Below are 27,154 nucleotides of genomic sequence, written 5' to 3' on the forward strand. Positions count from 1 at the left end.
TTGAACATTGCACCTTGTTTTCAGAATTCCTGGGAAAATTTAGCCCGTGAAAAAAGTGCTCCTAAGACAAAGTGTGGCAAGGGATTTTCTAAATCTGGAAAATTGTTGTTTCAGCCTTGTTATTTCAGTGTTCTTTTTGCTTCATATTCTTTATAATGAAAAGTGACAGTTGTTTTACATACTGGAAAATCTTGCATGATTGGTCTCAGCTCAATATCTGCAGGAGGAAATTAAGATTATACTACCCACACATTAATGATGAGGTTCCCATGGCTTTTTAATGACATTTTACTTTAAATACAAAGACACTGTGTTGGTGAACAAGATCACTACAGTAAATCCTAATGTTCATGATCAGATCATATTTGTATTAATGTGATCTGTAATTAAAAACTACTTCTTTGTAATAGCAATTAAAACATTCCGTGAGTAATTAAATGCTGCTTCTTAAAGACTTTTTTGCACTTAATGAATGTCAGACTGACAGTCAAGAGGACTGGTGTTAAACAATTTCCTGCAAATACTTGCCAGTTAATTTTTTCATGTCAGATAGTTTCCTCACAGTTCGCACGCTTGGCTCTGCCCTTTTCCTGCTTGTTGAGCTGTGTATCTGTGTTTTTACTCCTGTATGTGATGGGTATGCCATTTTCTTGCTCAGACTCAATTTTTATCATACTTCATGCATGGTTTTTGTCTGGTGTTGGTTATTCTTCATTTCACCATTCTCCCCTGCTCTGCCTCCCCAAGTGCCTAGAAGAGCAGTGGAAGTAAATATACTTCTCTGCTTTTGTTATGACTACTTCGTTTCAGCTACTGCCCCATGAATACAGCCTTGTTCCTGCGGTGACGGGCCCATGACATCTCTGCTCTTGTGGTGGATCCCATGTTCTTGGGAAGTGCTCCAGCTTAGGGGCCTCCTTCTTCAGTGAACTGAATCCTATAAAACTTCGTTGAAATACTAAATGGAGAGGTAGTGAGGAGATGAATCACAGCATGGATACATCTCCTACTGTTTTATTGATTTCTTTGAATTCCAGCATTTTGCCCAGTCCCCATTATGTGCACTGTTCTCCACATGGCTTGCACAAATGTAACTGTAGAGAAACTAGTGCACAGTTTGTGGTAAAAGTATTCTTGTGTAATAGAAGCAGTGGTGTAAGGAACAAGGGAAGGAGAAAGCTTGCTCTTTGGCAAGTTTCTCATGCAGTGTCATCCTGTTCTGTTAGTGGTTCCTTGCTAAGAAGTCTGTTATTTTGGACATGCTTGGAGGCAATTTCCATTTGGTAGATGAGTTTAGAGCTTCAGAAATTTCTGTGCCAGCCAGTTCACCAAACACTTTTAAAATATCTGGAAAAATGTTGTAAAAAAAAGTATTGGTTCTTATAGGAGATTGCATTAAAATATGGGCATTGCATAGAATAATTAGCATTGCAAGTAATCCAATTGCTCGGTACAGTTAAAAACATGTACTTAATTAACTTCTTTGCTTGCTGCCTGTGCATTTTTGTTGGTGATAAGGAATATTCTAGCTTTAAATTAAAAAAGAAAAAAACCCAAACTATTTTACCACAGCATTTGCTGTTTATGATTTAAAAAGCAGTCCATGGTTGGCATCTTTGAAGGGACCAAGGGCTGAATGATATTGCTGGATCACCTGTAGAAGTGTGGTTCATCCAGGTGAGAGACGGGCAGCCGACGTTGTGTATCGGGCTTGGACACTGTGCACATACAGCCAGTCTTGATGCTGGCCATTGGAGCTTTGATGGCTGTGGATTGTAGCTCATGATCTAGATTTGCTCTAAGTTCAGTCACTGACCCACCGATGAAGACTATAATGTATTTTCTGAGCAGGACCATGCTCTAACATGCTGGATCTGCATGGGGACGATGTGGCTTGCCAGCAGTGAAAGGCTGACTTTCTCCTTTCTATTGACTTCTGGGTGGGGACTGTCAGAATTTCACCTTGATCTGTAAAACCAGCACTGAAGTGATACACTTACACACGGGAACAGTCTTGCTGACTGTACAGACAGAGGAATTTGTATTTATAGCTGTTGTGTAACGTTGTAATTGTCGTTCCCTCTCTCCATGGACAGTTGATGGCAGATAAGATGAATGGGGGGGGTTTCAACAACTACTCCTGTCTTGCTGCAATATTCTGTGTCAACGGGGACTTTCAGCTAACTAGCACACATTTATTCACAAAAATAATTCAAGTGACTCTTTACTTATTTTAATCACTTCTATAAAATTGTCACAAATCACTTGTTTACTGGAAGCAGCCCAGCTCACACGTTGGGTCAAAGAGTTAAGGATGATAATAATCTTGTTGCTTTTCCAACACATTCATTATCTTAGAGATTTCAACACAAAGAGAAAATGTTGCCTAATAAATTCCTATGTCTGCTCTTTTTGAATTTCCTTGAGCAACTCTAGGAGCCAATAATAGCCCACGTACAATTTAACAGTCATTCAAAGTCTTTACTTTCAGAGGAATGTAAAATTTATTTGGGCATAAACTGAGAATCTGGGCCATAGGCAGAGCCTAACGTTGTTTCTTCTTGATAAAGGCTTTTGCTATTATAAAGGACAACACATGAATTAAACTAAGTAAAGATGACAGCTCATTCTCTGCTTTCATCATGTAAAATGCATCTTTTCACATCAGTATTTACAGCAGGCTTCTGCTTGCATCAGATTTCTTAAAATCTGCTTGGCTAACATAATTTAGTGCTAATAAAGAGTAATAAAGGGCAACAATTTCAGATCCGCTGACAATAATCAGTGGTCCTGCCTTTGTAAGTGGTAGGAACCTAGAGTTTGTTTTCCTGCAGGAGCCTCCTGTATCACAAGTGCTGATCTCTGATACTGCCGCGCTTTGAATTGCAATGTGGTACCTGCTGGGAAAGCTCATCTCCGGCTATTTGTTTCTTTCGTGGCAGAGGTTTTTTTTCTTCCTTCCTGTTTGTTGTTAAGCTCATTGTTGGGCTGCATTGGTATTCCAGCCAGCACAGTCTTGAGTAAACATTTCTGTGCCATCCTTCTTGTGCAGCGGGGCTTGCCTGGCATGGGGGCGGTGGGGAGGGAAGCGGGGGAAGCAATAGCAGGGGAGCTGGTAAAACCCTGTGTTTCGGCATCTTTCCCATGCTTTTTCTCCTTAAACTCCCTGAAGTTCAAAGAGGGAATTATGTGCAGTCTGTCACCACAAGGGGCTTTTCCTGGAAGTGTTGAGGCGTCTGTGGGTTTTACAGGCTGCTTCCATGGGAAGTGATCTGCTTCCTGGCAGATGTACACAAGGACCCGAAGTCTGGAAACTTGCTGAATTTGCTTCTTTCATAGCAGCATTATGAGGTTGCTCAGGTTTGTGCTGCTAAAGTTAATTGTGTGGTCTTTAACGTATTGCTCATGGATGAGGTCTGAGAGAACACATTGTGCGGAGCCGCTAACACACACACGTACTCCTCTGCTGATGAACGAGCAAGCAAATTATTTTGTAATACAGCCTAAAGCTGCTATTTTGATCAAATATTTTATTAGCACTTATTTATGGTTTCCTCAGTAGCAGCTAGACCAGGGGAGAGAATAAGAGGGGATATTCTGAGAAAAGTGCTGAGGGATGCAAGTTCACAGCCTGTATGGGGCAGGGTTTCATGGTAGACATCCAAACTATAACTACAGTTCATTGAATATTTAGGAATGCCAGAGATGGGGAATTAAAATGGCAGATATATGTAAGTACAGGTTAATACAACTGTGTGAGTGTTATAAAAAAAAAAAATTGTTTAACCCTCAGTCAAGAATACATCTTGACAGTAATGTCATGGACTCTGTTGGGCTTATGTGGAAGACCCTCTAAGACCAGGATCACAGGATGGAGGACTGAGTATAAACTCTAAAACTTGCCCAAGACTTAGGGAAGGATCCAAAAGAGGGACTGGAGAGCGTTCAGAGCCAGGGCCTGAAGGAGGGTATTACTTACGCTGGTATGTTCTGCCATCATACAGCATTGTATATCTGAGCCTGTCCCTGCAAAGACGTTGGGCTCACTGTCAGTAAAGCATGAATAGCCATGTTGCAAAGTAGGACATTGCAAATTTGTTGCATGCAAGAAGTTATTGAATTGTGTGTCCACTAAGAATACAAAAGCATAATAGGACTTGAATTTCCCCGTGCTTTCGGAAGAAGCTGGTATACTTCCTTAAGGTCCCTGCGGTAAAGTTTATTTTAGATCACATGAAAAATTGCTGATTGTAAGTAAACCTTTGGCATAGTTGCAAGGCCAGTGGTTGCCCTTAGAAAGAAGTATTTTTGTGATGTGCTAACATAATGATGTTAGTTAAAACAATGGAGTATATTGTGATTTGAGTTTTCTGCATGGCATAGTTTATGAATAGCGACTAGCTAAGTTAACATTATACTGTGCTATTGATCTAGTTCTGTCAGCTGAGGATGTGTATATGCTGGGATATGATAATTGTGTGTGGACTGATTCCTTGTTTCTGACATAATTGTAAGTGGGGAGTTAGGGAAAATGTAATTACAAATCACTGTTTTGACAGCACTGTGCTTACGGCATGAGTGAAAGGCTGTTATGTGGCTGAAGAAAGTAGGGCACTATACAATCTGATGTTTGGCTCAAATATATATTCAGCATGTTTAGTACGGTACAGAAAAAGGTTTTGGTCTGCAAAATGAATATCCATTCAAGTAAGGGTGCAGGGCAGTTTCCTGGAAAACTTTTTGATGGCTTCTACTAATGCATATATTCTTCACGACCTTTACTGGAGCCAATAAAATGACAAGTTTTTGAACTTAAGGTGCATCTTTTTTTGGTGTCAGAAATCTGTATTCCACTGCATCTTTTAACCCCAAATCTGTGTTATGTTTCATCATGCTGTTAAAACTGCTCATTTGCAAAGCTCTTAATGAACGTATTTGCAAGAACAGAGAATGCGGTACCACATAAGCAACCCTTGCTGAGGCCAGGACCTGGGCTGAGTTTTCAGGAAGGCTGACCTGCTGACAGGAGAGCTAAGGAGGCAGGTGGCAGAGACCATAATAATATCCTCTGGCGTTTTCAATTTTTATTTTATTAATGTAGCTTACTGATCTTGCAGAAGAACCTTTTGTGAAGATACAAACCAGTATCTAAAAACCTCTTTTCCCAAGTTGCTTTGTCATGGGTCTGGAAGTCTGCCCTGTGACCAAGACGACAGGACACCTTCCAGGATTAACATCCGCGCCTAAGCTTTCAATTTATAGAGAAAAGGTAATTTTTTAAATCATCTCCTAGCACTGGCTGGCATACATCCATGAACCTATAGGAATCATGCCAGTTTATATGGGCAGAAGATTTGGCTATTGAATGCAAACCATATGTGGGTTCGAGAGGAGAGAGAATTTCCCTGTTGCCCAGTGCAGGCTGCTGTGAGAAATGCACCTGCCTGCACCTGGTCACAGCACAGCAGGGACGGTCAAGACAGAGTTGCACAGAAAGCTGTGGAGCGGCTCTGGAACAACTCATGAGGACAGTGGCCTTGAGGCAGTCCTTGGAGAAAGAAGAGTAAAAGGGACAGTCTTTCCACCCTGCCATCTCTCTGTTCAGGGGAATGGGCAGGGGAGAGAAGAGTTGGTTAGAAGTAACCTGGTCTCTATGGGTAGAAATGAAATGGTAGAAGTAGAGTTTGCCTTTCATCAGCAAAAGTGGTGCCAGCTTCACTGGGCTGGCAAGTGTTGTACTACAAGCAAGCGTTGCAAATGTCCACCCATCCCTCCCAGCCCATAGGGTCCAGGAGCAGTGCTCTACACTTGCATGAAAGGGTCTGTTTGGCTTGTTTTGATTAGTAGGGACAGGGTAATATATTTGGGCCCCATGATACCAAACTTCGTGTTGTCTCGTATCCAGCACTGGATAACCGTTGCTCATCTGCAGTCACCCTGCAGTAAGCACGCATATGGAAGTGTTCATATTTCAGTCTCGCCCAAAATGAGAGGAAACATGGAGGCCTTTCATTTCTGCGTGCTTGGTTCAAAGACTTCTTGTGGTGCTGGGCAGGTGAAAAAGGATGTGAATGAATATTTCTTTTAGTGCTGCTCATATTAATAGGCTTTGCTCTTCATGCTTGTCGTATTGTAATTCTGATTTAACAACATTTATCAGAAGAAGATCACTGCAGGGTCTTTAATGATTATAGTTGTTCAAGCTGATAGTCTGCGACTATTAAATAAGCTCCAATTACTTCCCATTTATTTGTGTTGTTTTTTCCCTCCAAGTAACAAAATGTAATCCTGAAGTTCATTATTATTCTTTGCATTGTATTCATCTAAATAGATTTTCTACCTAATTAAGGCTGAATACATTTGTGCTAAACTGACTGTATTTTACAAGGATGTTTTCATTTGTATGTGAGGGCGTCTTTGGTTTCTACCATCCATATTTTAATTATGTTTAATTTCTGTAGCTGCCAGAGATCCTATTGTGTGTCTGAGCAATTCACCCTGGGCTGCTCGAGATTGTTTAGATTGGAGTTGGAATAGGTCTCCAGATGAATTTAGTTGGAATCTAGTTAATAGCAAGTCACCAGGAAGCAATTTCAAGTGTTTACTACTGCTTTGAAAGATATAAAGTGTATATTGGCTGAATTTTGGATGCAAGAAATAGAGATGAAAGCAGAGGAATTCGGTTCAGATTAGCCGTGTTATTTTTTATGGGGTGGGTCATTGAGAGGGTGAAGTAGGAAAAAAAATTGATGAACAGGTTGGCTCGTAATGGGTATTCAGTGTGGTTATGGTGTCCGTATTCTGAACATTCAAATGATTGAGATTTACTCCTATACTTATTTTGTGTTTTTTATTTATATACAATGTCTCTGGGGCACCTTTGTCAAATAATGAAGCAGTACAATTTGGTGACAATTAAAAACACAGAACATCACATTTTCATTTCAGTATTAGAATAACCATCAGGAAAAACAACTGTGTAGATACAGTACTCTTGACCTTACCTGCTGCCAGAAGATGTCGTTGTGCAAGCCCAAGGCCCAGCCCCGTGCAGACATGGGCGCTGTGCTGAGCCGTGCCATCCCCTGGGTGAAGCCTTCTCAGGAAGGAGTGAGAATAGCACAAGTAGCCCTACGCCTGTTTAAAAGTTGTGGGGCATTAGTATCTGCTGCTGCTGTACGAAACTGCATGTCTTTTCAAGTGCTGTTGAGGGTCCTGTTCAAGGACCACAAAGTAATAGACATTAATATAAAAAGTCACTTAAATTACCTTTCCCTTGAGAAAGTGCTGACTTCTTTGTAAGCTCCTTCATGTCTGAACTCTTCGTTGGAAGGATTATAAGATCCACCTTCTCTTGGGAAGAAGCTTTAGGAAAATAAACCTCCAGGGTTTTCCTGAGCTTCCTCAGAAGCCGCGTTTTGCACTGTCAGGCCAGTCCTCCTTCATCTCTTTCCTAGTTTTGTGGTGAATTCTGTTTAAAGATGTGGTTAAGCTGAAATGAATCCAGGAGGCTTAATAACGCTGGTAAATGTTCCAGGACAGTTGCTCAAAGTGAATGGTCTTTTGAGGGTTTGTTCACCTGGGAATGGAGCAATGTGTCATTGTTATGCAAGGGTGGGTTCCCTTGCCTGCACCAAGGCAGAGCTAACTGCACTGCAAAGCAGAGGCGGAAACCATTAAAATATGTGTGTGTGTGTCTGTGTATAAATATGTGTGTGTGCATATGTGTGTATATGCAGGCAAAAAAGCCTGCCCAAACTCAGTTACTGTTGATGTTACTGTTGGTGAATTTGACTGGGAGGGACCTTTGCCAAGAGAAGGGCTGTGTGCATTAGTCTGGAGTCTGTTAATGGGATCAAGCATCATCTGAAAGGGAACAATATGCGTCAAGTGGGGGCAGTTACTGGTTATAAATCAAGTTCTATTACAGATGGAATAAATTTGACTAGTCTGTGGTGTCTTCCAGTCCTCCTGTGTAAGTACAAATTTTCCCGAGAAGTTTTAATTAGCAGAAAACAAAGTTGTCAGTTTTGTTAATACTATGAATATGTGCTTTCACAGCTCCCTCTAGCAGTATTACGAACTTTTTACTAACCAGATGAACATTTGAAATCACTGTTAATACAATATGGCTGTTCATACAGTTACTGTGCTAAGTTGGAGCAAATGTGAAAATCCTTTTGGACTCTTGAGGGGTGCAATATTGGTTTACTCCTAATCTAAATCACTCTGAAAGTAAGTCACATGTTAGCAAGAAACAGAAAAACTGTTTTGAGGAAAACAGCCAAAGTTTTGAAGCTGTTTTCATTCTATTTCAAACCAGAACATCTTTCCTTAATGTACAAATGTTATGTATGCAAAAAGGAAAAAAAGCAACTTCTACTAATGACATTTTTACGATGTTGTTTCTAGTGTTTTGGAACACACAGCTGAAGTTGATGTTAAGGAAAAATAAAAATGAGTGGTAACATTTTTGGAAAGGAAGGGAAAAATAATCCTCCAAACAATCACTTACCAATGCAGATGTTCCAGGGCAGGGTCCCCTGTATCTGTGCACTTTGTGGTGGTCCATCTGTTACTCTGTAGCCTTGAAATGCATGTGTAACAATAGTTTTGGGCCAGCAGTGCCTGTAAGTACTTGTTAGCACTGAATCCTGAAGGAGTCATGCTTTTTCAAGTATCAGAATCTCCTTTTAACCCAAATGATCACTTTTTCTCATAATATTTTTACGTAACAGAAAGGACTGTATTACATCTTTCGTCTTTACCAGCTTGCAAGTTCAAAGTCAATAAATTTGTTTTCACCTTTTGTATCTCCCTCTTCAATGTCAGGCACAAAGTAACTTCATGTATTTCTCACAAAATGTTTCTCACAAGTCTTCAGCCACTGACAATTAAAGTACAATGTACTTATTACAGCGAAACGGAAAAACATATGGAAAAATCTAACTACATTAACATCTGCTGTCTTTTCTCCAGCTGCTCTCTTTGGCTGTGCTTTTGTCCAAACCTGCCAAAAGTACTAGTTTTCCAAGGGTCTCGTGGTACATCAACCATGTCTTTGATTAAAGTTCACAATTTCTTGTTCGTTTTGATGGCACGGCAGGATGTCTGCACCCCTGTGGCTTCACGATGACTTCAAGCAGAGCAGTGGTTGTTCTGTAGTTTGAAAGATGGGGATGTGGTAGGATAGGTGACAATGGGGAGTGCTGTATCCGGAGTTGATTTTGTATCCGCGGGGTCCTACCCTAACCGGGAAAACACCTTCCTTGACCCAGTGGCCTTCTGAGCCATTGAAATGAGTGTCTGAAGGATGTCGAAATCTGTGTCACTGGGCACAGGAGATGATACCTGCCATGAAGCTCAGCCTCTGGACCATGGTGGGCTGCAGCACACAGGTGAGGTGACCGAAGCTCCTGCAGAGCCAGCAATGTGTCAGCCCCACACGCTCGATCATCCTGGAGAATGGGCTTGCTTGGTCTGACAGTGGGAAGGGAGAGAGGATCTAACCCATCCTCCTGCCTGGCTCAGCAATTCTTTGCTGTGCCTTTTTTTTTTTTTAATTATTATTTATTATCATTCTGATGGTGACCATCCTTCTGTATGCATCTAGCAGAAGAGTGAGCATTTTGACAATTCCAGGCAAATAGCCTGTGGTTTTACTTTACAGTGATGGAGAAAGATGTTTTTTCTTGGACTCTTGCAGAAAAGGAGAATGGAGTTAAGCTGCTTCCCATGACGGCCTCGGTAATCAGCTGTGGGGCTGAAGTTGCTGTGCTCCTTAGTTTGGCAGCCTGCAGCTGCCCATGGAACGGTGGTCTGAAGAAGTTTCTTTGGCCATGTGCCAAGGGAGACGGGTGCCCAGCTGTTTCAAAAGAAGGGAATGAATCGGATTTTTGACCCCACTGGAGCATGAGGAGTATTTATAATTTCTGCTCTTGTTCTGAAGACTACAGTGTAATGTTTGTAGTTCTGCTGGGGGGAAAGGTTTTTATTTCAACTAGGGAATGGCCCTCAAATACACAAAGGTTAGAGCAGAAAACAAAAGATTTAATCCAGGAGCAGCCTTTGCTTGTAGAGATGCCATCCTCTGGCAATTGGAAGGTATCATTATTGAATAATTAACAAGCATTATGAAATAATATGTCACCGAGCTGTAATTAATATTGAACAGAAACTTGTTTTAATTATCTTCTCATAGTGCTGTTTAAATTCTTCTTGGTCACAGGGCACGTAAAATAGATGGTCCTGTAAAAACTGACCAGGTCTCTTCGAGACTTTGACATATGCAGATTTTGACACTGTTCACCACCTCCTCAAGCTGTGAGCTGGTTTGGAGCCTGCAGCGGCATAGCTCACCCTAGCAAAGTGTCAAGTGTCTGCACCGGCTCTGCACGCTCGTTTTGTCTCAGACATGTGTGATCCTGCATGACTGCCCAGTGGTTGCATATTTTCACATGTGATCAATGATTGTTATGTATTTTATCATGTGACAGGAGAAAAAAAAAGTCTAGTTTTTTATAGTACAGGGGTTTGATTTATACCTGTCTCTCAAGGCCAGCACGTCCAGTACTTTGTGTTTAGAGGAAGGTCTGCATGTTTTGTTGTTGCTCAGTGTGTGCATATGCATACTTCTGATTTGTTTTGCTGTGTCTTTATGATACCAAGCTTTTCCAGGGGAATAACCTGAGAATATGTTCTCAGTACAAAAAGACAGCAAATCCTTCCACGTTGGGGAGAAAATCAGTTGTGTCAGATAAACTGAAACTGTGAACATGTGCCGTTCAGGGCTTGACTGCACATGGTCCATCCGTGTAGTATTTATAGGATTTCCTTGATACAGAAATCATACAGTGAATAACTTTTCCTGAGAAGGGAGCATTTTCTTATTGTTTGGAGGAAACACCTTTCGCAGATAAATGCAAGCTCTTATTGTGTGCCTTTGTGAACTGATTAGAGTTTTCTTTAAACTTCCCTTAGAAAGCCCCTGCAAAAGGAGCCATCTAGCGGCACTCTATTTCCACAGGTGATGCTGGAGCAGCACCTACCTGCACGGTATGGGCTCTTCCCTTGGGTTTGGTGTCTTGAGTTGGATCCTTCAGCCACGCAAAGCCTGAGTGTCCTTGCTGTCTAAAGAGCTGGTGCGCATCAGGCCGCTGTTGTTTGTGTCTCTGCTGATTTATATGCACATTAGATTATCTCTCTGACAGCAGATTTGAAATTGGTCTGGTGTCGGCCTTTTGCTTATTGCAAAAATTAAGTCATACTGCCTAATCCTGGCTGTTGGCAGTGGTTCCAGGTTCGGTCTGAAACTACGCGAGTTGGTTCCTAATGGCTTTGTAGCATATTCTACTCTTATGATGGGATGCCCCACAGAGAACGTGCTGGTTTATGGGAATTTTCCCTCGGTCGATATTGCAGCCAGTCTTTCACTTCCTGCCTTTAGCACACAGGATACAGAACCGTACCTGAAGGATTATGTGAGAATTTGTGACCTAGATTTTCTAAATGGAGCAAACCCAAATGCACATTTATGCTTGAATGTACTTAACTTAGAGGCAAATATATATTGACATTCACAGATGCAAGTGAAAAATGTGTGGAGAGAGGCAGTCTGCAGGTATGTAAACTACCTGCGGTCTGGCTGAGCGGGTGTGTGTTGTACTTTGAAAAAAAAAAGCCTTTGAGAGCGTTAACAGGCTGTCATTAAAATCCATTCGTCATTACAGACGGCTGTAAAGTTCTTCCAAATTCTCTGTATTTGTGCTAGGTACAGTGAGTTGGGTCTGCAGTAGGTGACAGCATCAATTTATTCCGTGGTCTTCTCAGCAGATCGCAAAGGCCCTGCCTCTGTCTCCGCAGAAACATGGGCTTTCACTCCTGAGATAGATGGGACTTCAAATTCAATCAAGCTCACAGTACCTGAGCCCCCCAGACCCTCGATCACTGTAGATATAGTGGCTAGTATACCAAAGAGCATACATTTTGTGTGACAGGTTTTAATAAAACACACTAAAGGTGGAGTTTGGAGAATTAAAACTCGTGCGTTCAACAAGGAGCAATAGCTCTGAGCTTAAAATGTTATTTTTGCATTAATGTTATATTATTATTTTTAGCATCAATGGCAATCAGTATGTAATTGGCAATGATCTCATGCACACTTCTGGGTACAGACTGTTCTTTCCCAGTTTGGGAGTATTTGCTTGTTATTGCTGAATTGCAGCGTGCGCACACGCAGAAGAGGCCCCACAGTCATTAAAACTCTCCCTGCCAGGGCTCTTACCATTGAGTACTCAGCAGTTAACCTCCCATGTATCGTTTAAGAACCAGATAAAGTTAGGACAAAAGAATTCTGTTTGTGGAAATCCTTCTCTTAGGCCTGTGTTTTGTGATAGACATCCGCAGTGTCACACTTGATCTTTGAAATACGGTGCTACAAAGTGATGAAAACCCTCCAAAGGTTTCTTTATAAAGGCTGTAAACTGAGTTGGCTTTTAAAATGTGGGAAAAAATACTTTGACCTGATCCTGCGCTTCTCTGCGAGAGTGGAATGGCTTTCATTGGCGTCAGGAGCAGGAGTGGGTCATTACTGAGCTACAAACGCGACTTCCCGCGGGAAGGGTGCACAATTTTTGCTATTAGTCCCCAAAGGGAGGCTGTGTCGCTCCGGGGCTGCTGGAGGAGCATACGTAGAATCACACAGAAAGGGAGTGTTTTCCCAGGACTGTAGTGGAAACACAGTTGAAATACATGCTCTCGGGTGGCATGTGTTGTGTTTGACACCTGTAATACTGAGTAATTTTAATAGGGTATCTTCTCAAGTGAGTTAGCTTTGGATAGAGCCTATTCCGATCTATGTCTATTCTAGACAGGATTAGTCTTATTGCAAAGACCAAAATGGTGCTTTCCATAATAACTTTTTTGTGCGTTCTGTGGATGAGATTAAGTCTATACAACAACAAATAATACCAGTGTTAGGTGTTGGTTTGCAAATACTGCTTTCATTTTTGACTCTGGATACATACAGGTTGTCTTAATAGGCTCCCTGCTTCTAATTTGGTCCCGGTATAACCTTCCATTTTTTCAGTGTATTTAATGTGATTTGCAAGCACAAAAAGAGATAAGAATAGCTAGACAAAAGTTGGAAAAAGATGATGATTCAAACAGTGAACCTGCTGACGTACACCCCATGGTACTGTCAGAACCGGGAATGCCTGGTTTCAAGATCATCTTTCTGCGGGATGACTTTGTCCTGACTTGAATGTCTCAGGCATGTATGGCAAATAAGGTCTGCAATTAATACAGCACTGTAAAAATTAAATATTGCAGAGTAAGTAAAAAGCCATCCTCCTGTAGCCAGCTGAAAACCAGATGTGCTGCTTTTGTTTTGTACCCCTGAACTTCACAAATGAACACAATTTATTGTCAGCAGCTGCTCCTGTTTTAAGCTCAGAGTGCTGAACTTCCTTTCCTCTGCACTGCAATCGTCTACGTTCTGCTGTCACGTATGGGTCCTGTCTTGAAATCATTATGCTGTAAAAATCATGCTTGGCTTTGGTGAAAGTTACTGTGAAAGAGAAATGCAGATTAAAGGTGGATGGAGATTTCTGGTTTTGTGGCATTTAACACTTGCATCAACAGGTGTGGGATTGCGTAAGGCTGGATTTGACTGTCCAACTGTGGTATCTGTTACATGTCCTTATTTTTGAATGTATATCTATAGCTCTGTAGTTGTTCTACAGACTGTGCTTTATTTTTAGTCCTTGTTCCTCCCAAAAAGATGTCTCTGCAGACACTGGGTGTCCTCCATGGCAGGGAGGTTTTGTGGTGTTCACTGTCCCTGCGGGCAGGGAAGAGTTAAGCCAAGCTCAGTTTTGTGTCTGCCTTTGAAGCATTTAAAATTCATTTGTCTTTTCAAATTCCTGCATGTAGACTTGGAAAAGCATTTCCCAGAGGGGGGCAAAGCACTTGAAGGAGGCAAACAGTTTAAAGAGGTGAACTGTACACCAGTAAATCTGCTATTTACTTTGCTTTTTTCTCCTGAGGTTTCATCACATTCTTCTACCGCTCTGTTCCAGCGTAGTGCATCACCCGGGTGGGAACACTCTGCTTAGAGACCCGGAGCTGCAGCCTCCGCCCGTGCTGGGGGAGCTGCACAGCTTGACCGGCCACTCCTGGGCGCAGGGGTGGTAATATGGAGAGCAAAGATCCCAACTGAAACATCACATAAGTATCATGTCAGATGCCGTTTGAAACGGGAACGGGCCCGCACCTCGTACTTTGATGCTTTGTCAAGCTGCAGGAGGGCAGAGCATGGGGCAGGGCTGCGCACTCCTCGGGACATGGGTGGGTGTGTGCCTGTCGCTCTGGTTCAGACCAAGGTCTCATTTGTTGGGTAATAAGAATTACCACAAAAAACCAACAACAGTGAACATCTCCTCTCCCTTACTTTCCCCTTTATCAACACGCCATTTGCTGTACAGATTAGGATTTAATTTTCTTTTTTTCTAGCTTAAAAACAAAATTGTTGAGCAAGAGTCAGACTATGAGAGGGAATGTTGCCAAGATACACAGAAATATCCTATCACGGCATTGCCTTTAGACACTTTGGAAAGAATTTAGTGAAGAAGACAAATTATCCTCTCCCCCCCGCCATCATTGCAGCTAGGTATTTTGGTCCTAAGTTGCAGCATGGTGGAATGTTCAGTTACTGATAAAAAGTGCTTTAAACTGTATTAATGATGAAAACTAATGATAGGGATGCTTTGCATTACTGTGAAGTGGTGTCCCTGTAGCTCTCTGCACACTGCTGCTGTTGAAACCCAACAAATAAAGTTCGCATTTGCTCTTTAATAGTTTCCTTCATATTTCACATACTTAACCTGTTGAAGTTGACAGACTACTTATAAAGAATAGTTCAGGCTGTGTTTGGGATATAAAATTTATATTAATAGAATTAATAGCATCTTGGATGCCTCTTGTAATTAAGTTTTGTATAACTGGGGGCCAAAACAGTTGAAAGAGACAAGGGAAAGTGACCCGCTGTGGTCATGGATTGCACCATCCACACAGATTTACCGCAACTCTTTTGCATCTCATTTATTCTCATTTGTACATCCAGATATCTGCAACTCCAGATAGCTCTGTGTGTTCCTGCCTGCATTGGAGGCTGGTATGTTGTCCTGCTGTAAAAAAGGGAACAGTGTATGTGTTAAAGGGTAATTGCAGTGTGTTTGTTATGATTCTTTGTGGTCAGTGTAATTTAAATTAGGCATATAGCTGTGTGTATATATATACACAGCCATATATACATATATACACATGCATATATATATACATATATATATATGCACAAGAGTGCAGGGCATCTTGCATTTAATTATTTGATGAGGAAAAAAGTTGTTTCCGAGCTATTTCACATATACAAATCCAAGATCCAAAAATAAAGCCAGTCAGAATACACAAGTGGCATAACTAAGCTGAGGTTTTGGAGTTGGCTGAACAACAAAGGGAACAAAACAACTATCAAACATCTGAAGTCTCAGAGCAGTGGCACCTCAGTGGAGATGTTTTGGTATGATGTTAATAAGCTTTACATTTGTCTTGCTCTCTTTGCGGTTTGCTGCTGGGTTTGGAGCAGTCTTTTTCTTTGAAGATACATTGGAGATATAGGCTAAGTGAAGGGAGCTGGGCTCTGAAAGTAATTGGGGTTATTTTTTTTAGTTTGGTCATTCATGGGAATGAGGGCTCTCTTGAAACTATTTTGTGTTTGTTTTGTTTTCTCTTTGGTGTCCAAAGAAGAGCAACGAAGCTGGTGTAGGGTCTAGAGCACAAGTCTGATGAGGAGCGGCTGAGGGAACAGGGGTTGTTTAGTGTGGAGAAAAGAGGCTCAGGGGAGACCTCATCGCGCTCTACAACTACCTGAAAGGAGGTTGTAGCGAGGTGGGGGTTGGTCTCTTTTCCCAAGTAACAAGTGATAGGACGAGAGGAAATAGGAAAACTTTCTTCACGGAAAGGGTTGTCAAGCACAGGAACAGGCTGCCCAGGGAAGTGGTGGAGTCACCATCCCTGGAGGTATTTAAAAGACGTGTAGATGAGGCACTTAGGGACATGGTTTAGTGGTGGACTTCATAGTGTTAGGTTTACAGTTGGAGTCAATGATCTTAAGGGTCTTTTTCAACCTAAATGATTCTACAAAAAATCCTATTGTTTTTTCTCCTTAAAGAAGTAGACAGAAAAAATAATTTTATTTCATGTGTGCCCTTAAAATTAGAAAGATAATTTTTTTAAAAAGATCCATTCTCTCCAAATCAGAAATATTTTGTTTGAAAAATGTTTGGGGTTTGGTTTGTGTTTGGTTTTTTGTTTGTTGTGGTTTGTTTTTTTAAAAAAAAAACTTCTCTGCATTCCTCCATGTCTGATAGCTAAAGCTACTTGCGAGCTGGAGATGGAAAGAGAATCACTTCAGTCTCTCAGAGAACCACATCTTCTAATGAATAATATTCAAACATTTCTGACTGCTGAGCTGCAGAGGTCAAGGTGATGCTGACTCCCTGCATGGCCTTGGATAAGTCATTATCTCCCTCTCCTTCCTCTGCAAAACCTGACTTAAATAGTTCCTCACAGAAGAGGTGTGAGAAACAATTAGCTAAAGCTGGTAAAATGTTTTGAATGCAAAATGTGGTTCATGGGTGCTAAGAGTGGCTCCCCTCAATGATCATTAGCAGATGCTGTCATTTACCAGCCTCTGATTTTTGGTTAGGTCTTTCACGAGTGGAAAGAAAACAGGGCAGACTCAAAAAGTCTATCAATATTTATACTCCTGTCTTCAGATGTTTTGATAACAATTCCCCATTGATTTCATCTGCTACTGATCACTTTAATAAATGGAGATATTTCCTGTTCCACGGGTCTAAAAATTGTGTCCCCCACTAGCCTGAAACTAGTTTCTACGGTTGAAGCAAAGGTAGCTCAATCTCGCCCACCCCTGGCTATAAGACAGGTTCCCATTTGATAGTAACATACACATATAAGTGCCTCTCGGTTTTGTTCTAGTCTATCATATCTTTTCTAGAGCTGATTGCTGTGTTATCTGTTGTCTCTAGGATCCTTCCTTTTTCTTTGGTGTTGTAAACTTGCTCTGCTGTTGATGGGCTAGGATGAGTTCCTGTGGTAATAGGTGAAGGCGGGGGTGAAATCGTGAAGCAAAGCGTTATTCTGCATCAGACAAATATTTTACATGGTCTATTCCTTTTCCTTTATATGATACATTTTAAATGTTGCAACGTTATGGTCTCTGTATTTATCAAAGCAAGCCCAGCATGGGGAAGAGGAACATGGTGGTTAAGAGCTGACATCTGAGCCTGGCTCCGACCCTCCCGGGGAGCCTGAGGGCCTGCAGCTGCTCACCCTCTCGCACAGGGCTTGTTGCTGCCACAGCTTCCCACCTGCGGCAAGGCTGCAGTGCTCCCTGTGGGAAACACTCCTCCAAAGTTTTATTAGGTAGAAACTCAAAAAAACAAAATTAGGAAGGGTTTGGTATGTAGCAAAGGTACTTCACTGAAAGAAAGCTCAGGCTATAAAGTCACATGGTGCTTTCTGCAGAGGAATGGGGCAGTTCTGGGATACCAAACTGCGGTCATTAACACAAGGAGTGAAGGAAAGGACCTCCTCTCACTCCGTTGAAACCTGTGTCGGTTTTGCCATTGATTTTTGATGGTGTCAGGGTGAAGCCTCTGCTTAATAGTTGCTTGCAAACCTATGTAAAACCTCCTTGCTCCATCTGAGATGGGGGTTGGACTCTGGATCGGTGATGAAGGGGGTACAGGCGGTGGTTGTCTGCACTGACTTGGTCAGCTCAGAGGCCTCTCTCAGCTCCGTCTTTCTGTTATGAACCCTAACACGGGGATTTTTTGCAGTATGTTGACTTGTAATTGATTTATGTTTTCATGTAAGAAATACTTGTAATGCATGGGATGTGACTATTTTAGTAAGATGAGTATAATTTTTCTCCCCATTTATAGGATGGCTATTTTTCCCACCGACCGAAAGAGAAAATGCGAACAGACAGCAATAATGAAAATTCAGTCCCCAAGGACTTTGAAAATATTGATAACAGTAACTTTGCTCCCAGGACTCAGAGGCAAAAACACCAGTCTGAGCTGGTGAAAAAAACCCTTAGCAAGCAAAAGGAGCACTTGAGAAAGAAACTGGAAGAGGAGAAGATGAAGGAGAACTTGCTGCTGGGGAAGAACTCCAATGAGGTGGTGCAATTCAGTAATCACCCCGGAAAAAACAGCAGCAGCAGCAACAGCAACGATTTGAAGGAGATTCACAGATCTCCCAGACAGCATCATTTAAAAAAAAGTGGAAACAGCTCCCCTGAACTGAGATACGACCAACCACCAAAGTGTGAGGTAACAGGCAAAGAGGCAATCTCAGCCATGTCCCGGTCTAAATCTAAGCAGTGTCGGCAGGAGATCGCAGAGGTGTATTGTCAGCACAAGCAAGGAAAGCTGATGCCGGAGAAGGTGACGCGTTTCTGTATGCTGGAGGGTAAGTTGGTAGATGGTAAAGGAGAAATAATATGGTATCTCGGTGAAAGGATTCTATATAGTTGAAATGGCCTTCTGATGACAAAAAATGGCTTTCTTGCAGGAATGTACAATGTACTTAGTCTGTGAAAACGAGGGAGGGTTTGAGGATGTTTTAAACAGGGAGTTATGAATGTCACAAGATCCTTGGTAGTTTACCATAGAATTTCTTTTCACTTTACTTCCTCCAGATTTTTATTACACTATGTGATCTAGGTATTCAGCTGCTACTCCTTTTCTTTTACTTCTTAATCTACAGACACAGAGAAGCGTAGTGGAAGACTTGTTCTTCTGTACAGGAGTTGTGTCCTTTTTGCGTATCAGGGAACAGCAATGGTGAATTTTGGTGCCTTATGCTAACCAATAAATGAGTGGCATTGCTGTTATGGCCATATGGCCGTTTTTCTGGCACGGTGGAGTCCTAGCTAATAGCCTGGACTGCTAAGCATTTTGATAACCCAGATGATCATCAGAAGTATAATAAAAAAAAAAATCCAAAAGCATGGGAAAAAAAACCAATTTTGTGGCTCACTTCTATTTTTAATGTTCTTCAATCAGCAAAAGTAATTTTCAAAATCACTGTTGTAGAGAGTCAGTTACCTCTGCTAGCCTAAGCCAAGCTTTGATTTGTTGCTTTTGCTTTCTCTGTGCAGTCAGATACATGAGGTATCTCTCATCTTGCTGTTGGTTTGCATGTGTGAGCTGACCTTTTCCTACTTTTCAAGATGAGTGCTTCATATGCCACCATTCATTTAGCTGTAAGCTTCCCATACAGTAAAGTGCTTTTTTTTAAAAAAAAAAAAAAAAAAAAAAAAAAAAAAAGCATTGATCAGTTGATCAAAGTAGGTATTGATCAAGGAACAGCATTAGCTGCAGCAGCACTTGTTTATACAGCAATCCAAAATCCCCATACTGTAATTGGCACTTCAGCCCATGCATGTAAGGATATGACGATGTCTTTGTCTGAGCTGAAAGTGCAGAGGGACTTTTACAAACAAGAGAATAGGTCTTGCTTTGAGATGGTACAATAAACATGGTGAGCCATGGGGATTAGGGGATGTTTAGTTTCTTTCATTAGAAATACTTAGTTACATGCTCTAACCCCCACGGCTTACCTGTTTATTGTACCATCGCAAAGCAGTGGTTACTATTGGGTGGTTTCATTGTGGGAAGGAGGAGGATCCATGTTGCTATTGCCTAAATTAGGAGGCTAAATTCCCTGTACAGACAGTGGAAAAAAAGAGGTGTCTCAGAGGATGTTTCCAAACAAGAGCATCTCTCTGTAATAGGAAGCTTAGGCTTTTAATTTAGATGACGCATATTACTAGGATGAATGGTGTGAGCACCCCATTTCCCACCCCAATGCATCTGTGACTGTTTGTTTTGTTTTGTTTTGTTTTTTACCATGTCTCTCTTGGTGTTTTTTCTCCCTTTCTTATCATGGTAATACTCAAAATCATTAAGCTGGGTGGGCAAACATTGGAGATAAAGAATTAATGGAGCAGGCAGAAGACTTGGTGTTCAGTGGGAAGCAGGGAGAGGGACAGCAAAGGCAGCACAAGTTGAAGGGAAGATAAAAGAACAGTAGAGAGGTAAGAATTGAGCAAAACCAGACATCAGTAACAGGCTGAGCGTCAGTGAATACCCCCAGGTGCCCCTGAGGTTCTATTGGGGTGTCACTGGTGAAATCCAGTGTGATAAACATGTCCTTGGTATCCTTCCCTCTTCTTGTCTAATGACAGGAGAGTCAGCTCTGGTCTGTGAGAAAGCTGATGGAGGTCAGTGCCTTGCAGACACTGTCCTACACTTTTTGGGATCAAGGACGTATCTTAGTAATGTCATCAATGCTATATACCTTGTGTAGGGTAAATGCATCACATATACAAATACGCAAGTGATATCCTGGAGAGAGCTGGAAGATGTATTGTCATTAGTGTGGGCGCACACTGCAGCTGTATGCAATTTTGCACACACCTATGATTCCATCCCCTGCCTGGTAATCTGTCTCCCAGGATGCAGGGTGACTTTCCGGAAGTTTTAAACAACTGCCGTTCTTAAAAACAGGTTTCTCAAGAAATATTTATTGCTTGTTTTTTAAATACAGAATTTATCTCATATGCCCTGCAGTCAGGATAATAGCGTGGTCTTAGAACCCAGAACAGTGTCACCATTTACACTTGAAGCCTTTCAGCATGTATGTACATTGCACATTGGTATAAATGCTTCATTTGTAATAAGACATAGTAAAACGTCCAGGAAAACTGGGAGCTGCAAATGTGACTAGAGAAATGGAGAAGTTGTCCAAATACGGTTTATTGTAAAATACATGTGAATTTAGTAACAACTCCTGAGGTATGGATATATACCACATTAAAAAATTAAGTGTAAAAAGGCTGTGGCTACAATTTTTAGGTTTGCAATGCTAGAATTTAATTTAGATTTTTATTTTAGGCAGTGATGCTTGTTTAAAAAGAATAATTGAGGGATGTCTTAACTTAGCCAGATGGATCCTTGTGGAAAATGTTGACTTTTCTTTGCCTCAAGGTTATTTCCTCCTGCCCGTGCTGACAGCTGAAGTTAACCACTTCAACAGCCAAATTTCCTTGGCAGAAAATCTGGACATCCTGTGGTACATACAGGGTTGCTCTAGAGCAGATTTGGGAGCTTTGCCGTGGGGAAGTGATAAAGCAGCAGCATATTGAATGGGACACGCATTGCTTATGCAGGAGGCGCCAGTGCACAAGCAGATTGGGACATTAGACTTACAGAGAAGATCCAGACTTTGAAGTCACTTCTCAAATGTCTGAATACAGGACTATAAAGACAGACAGGTAGGAACCCCAAAACTGAAAGTGCCCAGTGCCTACTGGAAGGCCTTATATATATATATATATATATATAAAACTTCGTAGGTCCCTTAAATTTTACAGCCCTGTTAAAGGTACTTTGCCTGAGTTTGTGTGTTGTGTCTCAGATCTCTCCTCCCCACTGCAGAACATAAGTCCTGCTGTTGTTCACTCGTAGACTGGCTTCATCCCTCATCTAAGGTGTCTTCATCAACTCCAGAGGTCGTTTAAAGGAGTTGAACTTGGTTAGGAGATGTTTGTGAAGCACTGGCCATCAGCTTTTGGGGATATAAGAATCCCATTGTTAGGATCACTGGTAGGGGGAGGTCTGGGTAGAGGTCTTGCCACTTTATGCATCAAAAAAGCTATATACTGTTTGTCAGCAGAAGTCAGACATCCAGGGACTGAGTCCATATATTCAGCATGTGAGTGCTATTCCCTTCAGTTTGGTTTGAAATAAGGTTTCCTGTCTATTTTCAGCAGAGCTGTGAAGTATAAATATTTATGCATTGGAGCAGCACATTGATCCATTATCCCAACATATAAATGTGGTTCCCAGTGCTATGGTTTCCATTGAGATGTCATCCAGAATTTAATCCCCTTGGATCCTGTTTCAGCTGATCAAAACCACGACATTGCTAAGTGTAGCTATCAATCATGGACTTGACAGCTGGATTGTCATAAATGTTAAGTGATACTTTCACTTGAATGGTTATCAACGGGAACAGGATCGTACAAGCTGTTTCTTTTTTAAGTATTTTATTGTTTCCAAAGGCAACAGGCAAAGAAAGTTGAATATAACTATCTTCAGTGTATAAAAGAAAGGATTGTTAAAACCAAGAGCATCATGTTTACTACCCGTTTGATGTGCCGGCGTTATTTCCATGAGAACAAGAGGACACGGGCTGCAGTCCCTCTAAGGACATTGCAGAGAGACAACACTGCTGAAGCAGCAATATGGAACATGGCAACTTTACCAGTTACCTGACTTGCAGAGCACGTGAGCTGGCATTTCCCAACAAGCCAGTCCTGAAAACAGGGCACAAACACTACGGAACAGGGGATTGGTGTCAAAGGCTTTAGGTGCAGCCTTATCCAAAGTCATGGCTGAGATCAGGGTAATGGGCAGCTTGCAAGTCACCCTTCACTCAGAAGGGAATGTTTGGAGTTTGTAGAAGTGTGTTTTGAAGGGAAATGCAGTCAGTGAAGGTAAGAGGCGAAAAGTATGTTCAACACAAGGTTAGATGAGGAAAGGGCAAATCCAGTCCGGTGCAGGTTGGGGAGAGGGTACAGGGAGACATCCTTTTGGGGAGTTCATTTCTTCTCAGGAGACATGATATGGAGATCAGCAACCTGTGGACAACGTGGCAGACTGTTTCTTTGCTGGGGCCATCTCCAGCCTCGTCCTATACAGGCCAGACTAGAGACACTGATTCCCCTGGTGTGTCAGACTCACTTCTGCTCACCAAAGCTGTTGATGGACCTGGACCAGCTGCCTCCCTTCCTTGTCTGTCATCATACATGGCCCTCCTCTTGTGCAGAGGTACTGGGAAGAAGCAGAAGTTTCAGTGCGAATTCTTGGCTCTAAGATAAGTTTCACTCTGTACCTAGATAAACTCCTCTTTGCCAAAGCACAAGTGACCTAATCTGTGCCATATTTCCCCCAGCAGAATCCCTTATTACCGTGGGCAGGGGTATAGTTTAGAATGGCCACTGTGACCCTGACTGCTGAGATTGCTGCCCAGGTTATTGGGCAGCAATGCAATTACAGTAACACAACTCCACATTTCAACATGCATATTTAAAGTTGTGACTTCTACTTGCAGGTTTCCTTCTGCGATGAAAAAAGCACAGCTTCTGATCCACTGGCTGGATTCAGTCCCCGAATTCTGTTTTTCACTCCCGCGTCGACTGTGGTAGTTTGTAGCTCTGAATCCCTTGCCTTGCAAATTTGCTGGCTATGCAGCACGGTTCTTCCTTGGTCATTGGCACCAGGTCTGTGAGTCATTGCAGGCACGGTGCCAAGTGGTGTCTGCATCAGTCCTCCTCTGGGCCAGCTTCTCTAGGCTGCCATATCCCTAGGAGAGATCTGGCCTAATCCTTATCATTAATTACCTAACTGGGTTTATGCTTGGCCCAAATCTATGGTCCTAGATAGACCAAAAGTATGTAACAGGTTTTTTTGAGGGGTGTTTTCTAAGATGTAGTTCTGGCAAAAGAAAAGTCCCTAGGAAAGCAGAGAGCCTCAAGTGAACCTGATTTATTTCCCCTTGGCTCTTCTGTTGTCTTTTCTTAGTTTATAAATCAAACAGGTTTTCTGCCACCTTCATCCCTGTGGGGTAAACCCAACTCATAAATAAAGTAGAAAAATAATCAAGCTATCCTTATTCCATATCATTCATCAGCACTGAAAGAGTTCTTTGCAGATTAGACTGCTTTCTCCCTGTTTGCTTATTGATAATGCTGCTCTGGCACATTGAAGCAAGAGTTTTCAGTTTCTTACAGGCTGCTGAGAAGAAAATTTTCCACTTCATTTTAGAAGACACAGCCTTCTTTTGCTTTTCAAACTAAGAGAAAAGGGCTCAGGAGCTCTGTTTACTGAATAATATGCACAAGTAATAGCAATCTGCATGTCTCTAATGTTTTTATCTGACTACTTCAAAGCACTCAACAAAAAGAGGTATGATTTGCAGGAAGGGAGAGGAAAAGCCACTAAGATGCCAAATACTTACAGGGTGGAGCAGAGCAGTTCTTCAAGGCATGGAAATAAAAGCATCCTCTGTATAATTTTAAAAGAATTGGAGCTGTAACTAAGCAAATACAGAATTTCATACACTCAATATGCATGTGTATGCGTGCGGTGACATATAAACGTATGGCTTTGTTTAGCTTTCACATTTTTGGCAATGCATTTTTGGACTCACTGGGTTTGATCAAAAGATTATTGAACCCCAAATTTGTCTTTTTCTCCTGGTTTCAGGATTCCCAATGACATTGGCTACTGCTTTTCTGTACGTTTAATCTGTTAGTGTGACAAAATTACTGTGGTGAGCTATACACTGTTTAAGGAGCATGTAAGAGCCACTGCACGTGCAGGCCAGACAGCATTTTAATTTGCTGCACCACAGATGACTCTGGTTGCAATAAATTCACTGTGAGTAGACTAATTGCAAAATAACCCTAATTGAGTAGTTATCAGCGAACAACATCCTGTGGAACAAAACTGCTTACAATTAATAGCATTTAAGCTATACGCTGGTATTCTGCAGAACGCTAAGATGTAATTACACCGTGTACAGAGATTGTATTCTGTTCTGGAACCATGTTTCCAGCACTTCTTTCATTATAAGAGCTGTTTCAAGATTCAGTACTTGCATTTTAGGCGAAATGAGTTTATGAAATAAGTGGTGTGTCTCTCCTCTCCCCTTACCATGTGTAAAGCAGAACCAACTGTAATAAAATCAGTGAAGCTGTGGCACTGTAAGGAGAAAAGTGAGGTCTCAGGAAGAATGTATGTTGCCAGTGATTCTCAGATTAACTTTTATTATGGCCACATGTGGAAGTTTGGATAGTTAAAATTAGGATGTAAGTAATTAAAAGATACTTCATTGTTTTGGCTGAAGATGGACCCTACCTCACTGTATGGATGAGGACTGGAGTATATCATTTATGTGATGAAAATGCATGTAAATGCTAGGACCCAAAGTGCACATAAGCCTCTGTCACCAGACTGGATGTGCAGGCAGGTGTCCCGCCATAGGGCTGCCTGCGTTGCTGTTGGGTGACCAGTGCACTCTGGTCATTTGAAGGGAGTGATGAGGCAGCCTTGATGTAAGAGCTGCCAAAACGCTTCCCCCTGCTCACAGCCGAGTTGTTCCCTGGGCAGAGGGCCAAATGAATGAATTATCCTCAGAAACTGGATCTGGCCAGCGGGTCAGAAACTAGACAGGTTTATTTGCAGAAGGAAGATCTGCATACGCCTTGTGAGGGAGCTGGAATTGCTAGAAGTGTCCTTGTGGCATCCCAAAACAGGGTGAGATTGTTTTGCCACCTCCCTGCATCTCTGGGGACAGTTGCAGCGTAGAGGACAGGAGACTGGTGTTTCTCAGGGATGGGTGAGCTTGCGGCATTGCAGAGCTGAGGGATCCTTCTCCCAAAAATAAGGTCATTATAAGCACAGGCTGGTTCTGTCAGTGCTGTCTTGCGTAGTTTCAGCTTTGGTTTTAGAAGATATTCAGGGAGGGGAAAACTGTGTTGGGTGTCTGTGCCAATTAATCCTTTCATTTAAATACAGACAATTCCTGTCTAGATCATCTGCAAGTTTAGAAGCAGGAGAATGAAATCAGACTGATGTTCCTCTATTTTTTCCACGTGATGCTACCATCTGGTCACGTTTTTCCACGTTAGGCCTGTCTGGTCACCTGTGGATCTGGCGGCTGCAGAGTTGGTCCCTGACAGGCCAGGGCAGAAGACTTGCAGAAAAACATCTTGACAAATGGCATCTTAAGGAAATGCCGAGAGCAATGCATGACACAAGGAATGGAGGGCAGAAGGGCTGGAAAATTTATGGTCAGCAGCCCTAGTTCTCACCAAGCCTCTGTTTTGGAAAATTATATCGTTTTATGGAGCATTAAAGGGGGAGTGTGGGCAAGCGTGGGAGAGGATAATGGCTAAGTATGTCCTCGCTGCAAACCTCCTGGGAAGGGAGTATGAGGGTAGCAGAAGCTCAGTGAATATTTTGATAAAGATTACTGTGTATGTACAGAGATGAAAGAAAAGTACTTAAGTGATTGCTAATGCTTCCCAGTGTTCCTGAAACATGTGGACAGAGTGTTGGAGGGGAGAGTCAAATACAACTATGGCTAGAGAAAATGGTTGGTACAATGGTATGAGCTGGTAGGTTTGGAGGGGAAACAAGGGAAAAAAATCAAAACAAAACGAAAAACCCAAAACAAAACCACCAAACCCAGCCTCCCCCTGTGGTAGGAAAACTTGAGCCATACTGGCAGTCATGGTTTTTTTTCATACAGAATAGGTGTTGGACCTCTGGAGTGGACTCATTACGGTGATTTTAGTGGACAGACCTTTAAGAGGAAACATGGCATCTAATTCTCTTATTTTTATTCAATGCTAAGCAAGCAGCTGTGCAATGTAAATGTTCAGTAGTACTGAACTGAGCTTGAGTTAAGGTTGCACAAGCAGCCTCAATGTTACATTCTTTCCTAATTTGACTTTGCAACTGTAAGAAAACTGTGTTAGTGTCATTGTTATGTACTAATTGTAAGCAGGCAACAGCAACTTTCAGATTTGCTTTTTGGTTTAGGTCTAAAATGTCACCAAGGACACAAGGAGATTGCTGGGGCTGACTTGCTAGAAATTCAGCTCTGCCTTTCTAACCATTGCACTTCTCTAAGTACCATTACTTAGTGGAGTAATACTGTGTTTTCACAGGAATCCTGAGCTGATGAACTATTATTTTGAGAATGGGGAAGTGTCATGTCTCAGAAATCCCACACTAGCTGTGGCTTGAGGCTGTCACAGTTTGGTTTGAAGTCAGTGGCACTGACTGTACTGCTTTTAAAATAATTGGGGGGAAGAGTCTTGACATTTATTTTCCTCCTCCTGAGCTGGGGCAAAGACTTTTCCTCTTTTGTGGCTTCCTGAAACAGATGCCTTAACTATTTTCAGAGTTTGTTACAGGACTAAGTATATAGT

At 41.9% G+C, this 27,154-nt stretch overlaps 1 protein-coding gene across 1 annotated transcript in view; it reads left to right on the forward strand.

Moving 5' to 3' along the window:
* Positions 1-18,023: 18,023 nt before the first annotated feature.
* XYLT1 (xylosyltransferase I) overlaps positions 18,024-27,154 on the forward strand; it is a gene marked incomplete at its 5' end in the record, with an annotated part of 97,969 nt that continues 88,838 nt past the window's right edge. Inside the window, one exon of the mRNA XM_009576338.1 lies at positions 18,024-18,555. Coding sequence (XP_009574633.1) covers positions 18,024-18,555 — 532 coding nt within the window. The remainder of the gene's footprint in view (positions 18,556-27,154) is intronic.

Source organism: Fulmarus glacialis, unplaced genomic scaffold (assembly GCF_000690835.1).
Source record: "Fulmarus glacialis isolate BGI_N327 unplaced genomic scaffold, ASM69083v1 scaffold17130, whole genome shotgun sequence".
Taxonomy (NCBI): Eukaryota; Metazoa; Chordata; class Aves; order Procellariiformes; family Procellariidae; genus Fulmarus; species Fulmarus glacialis.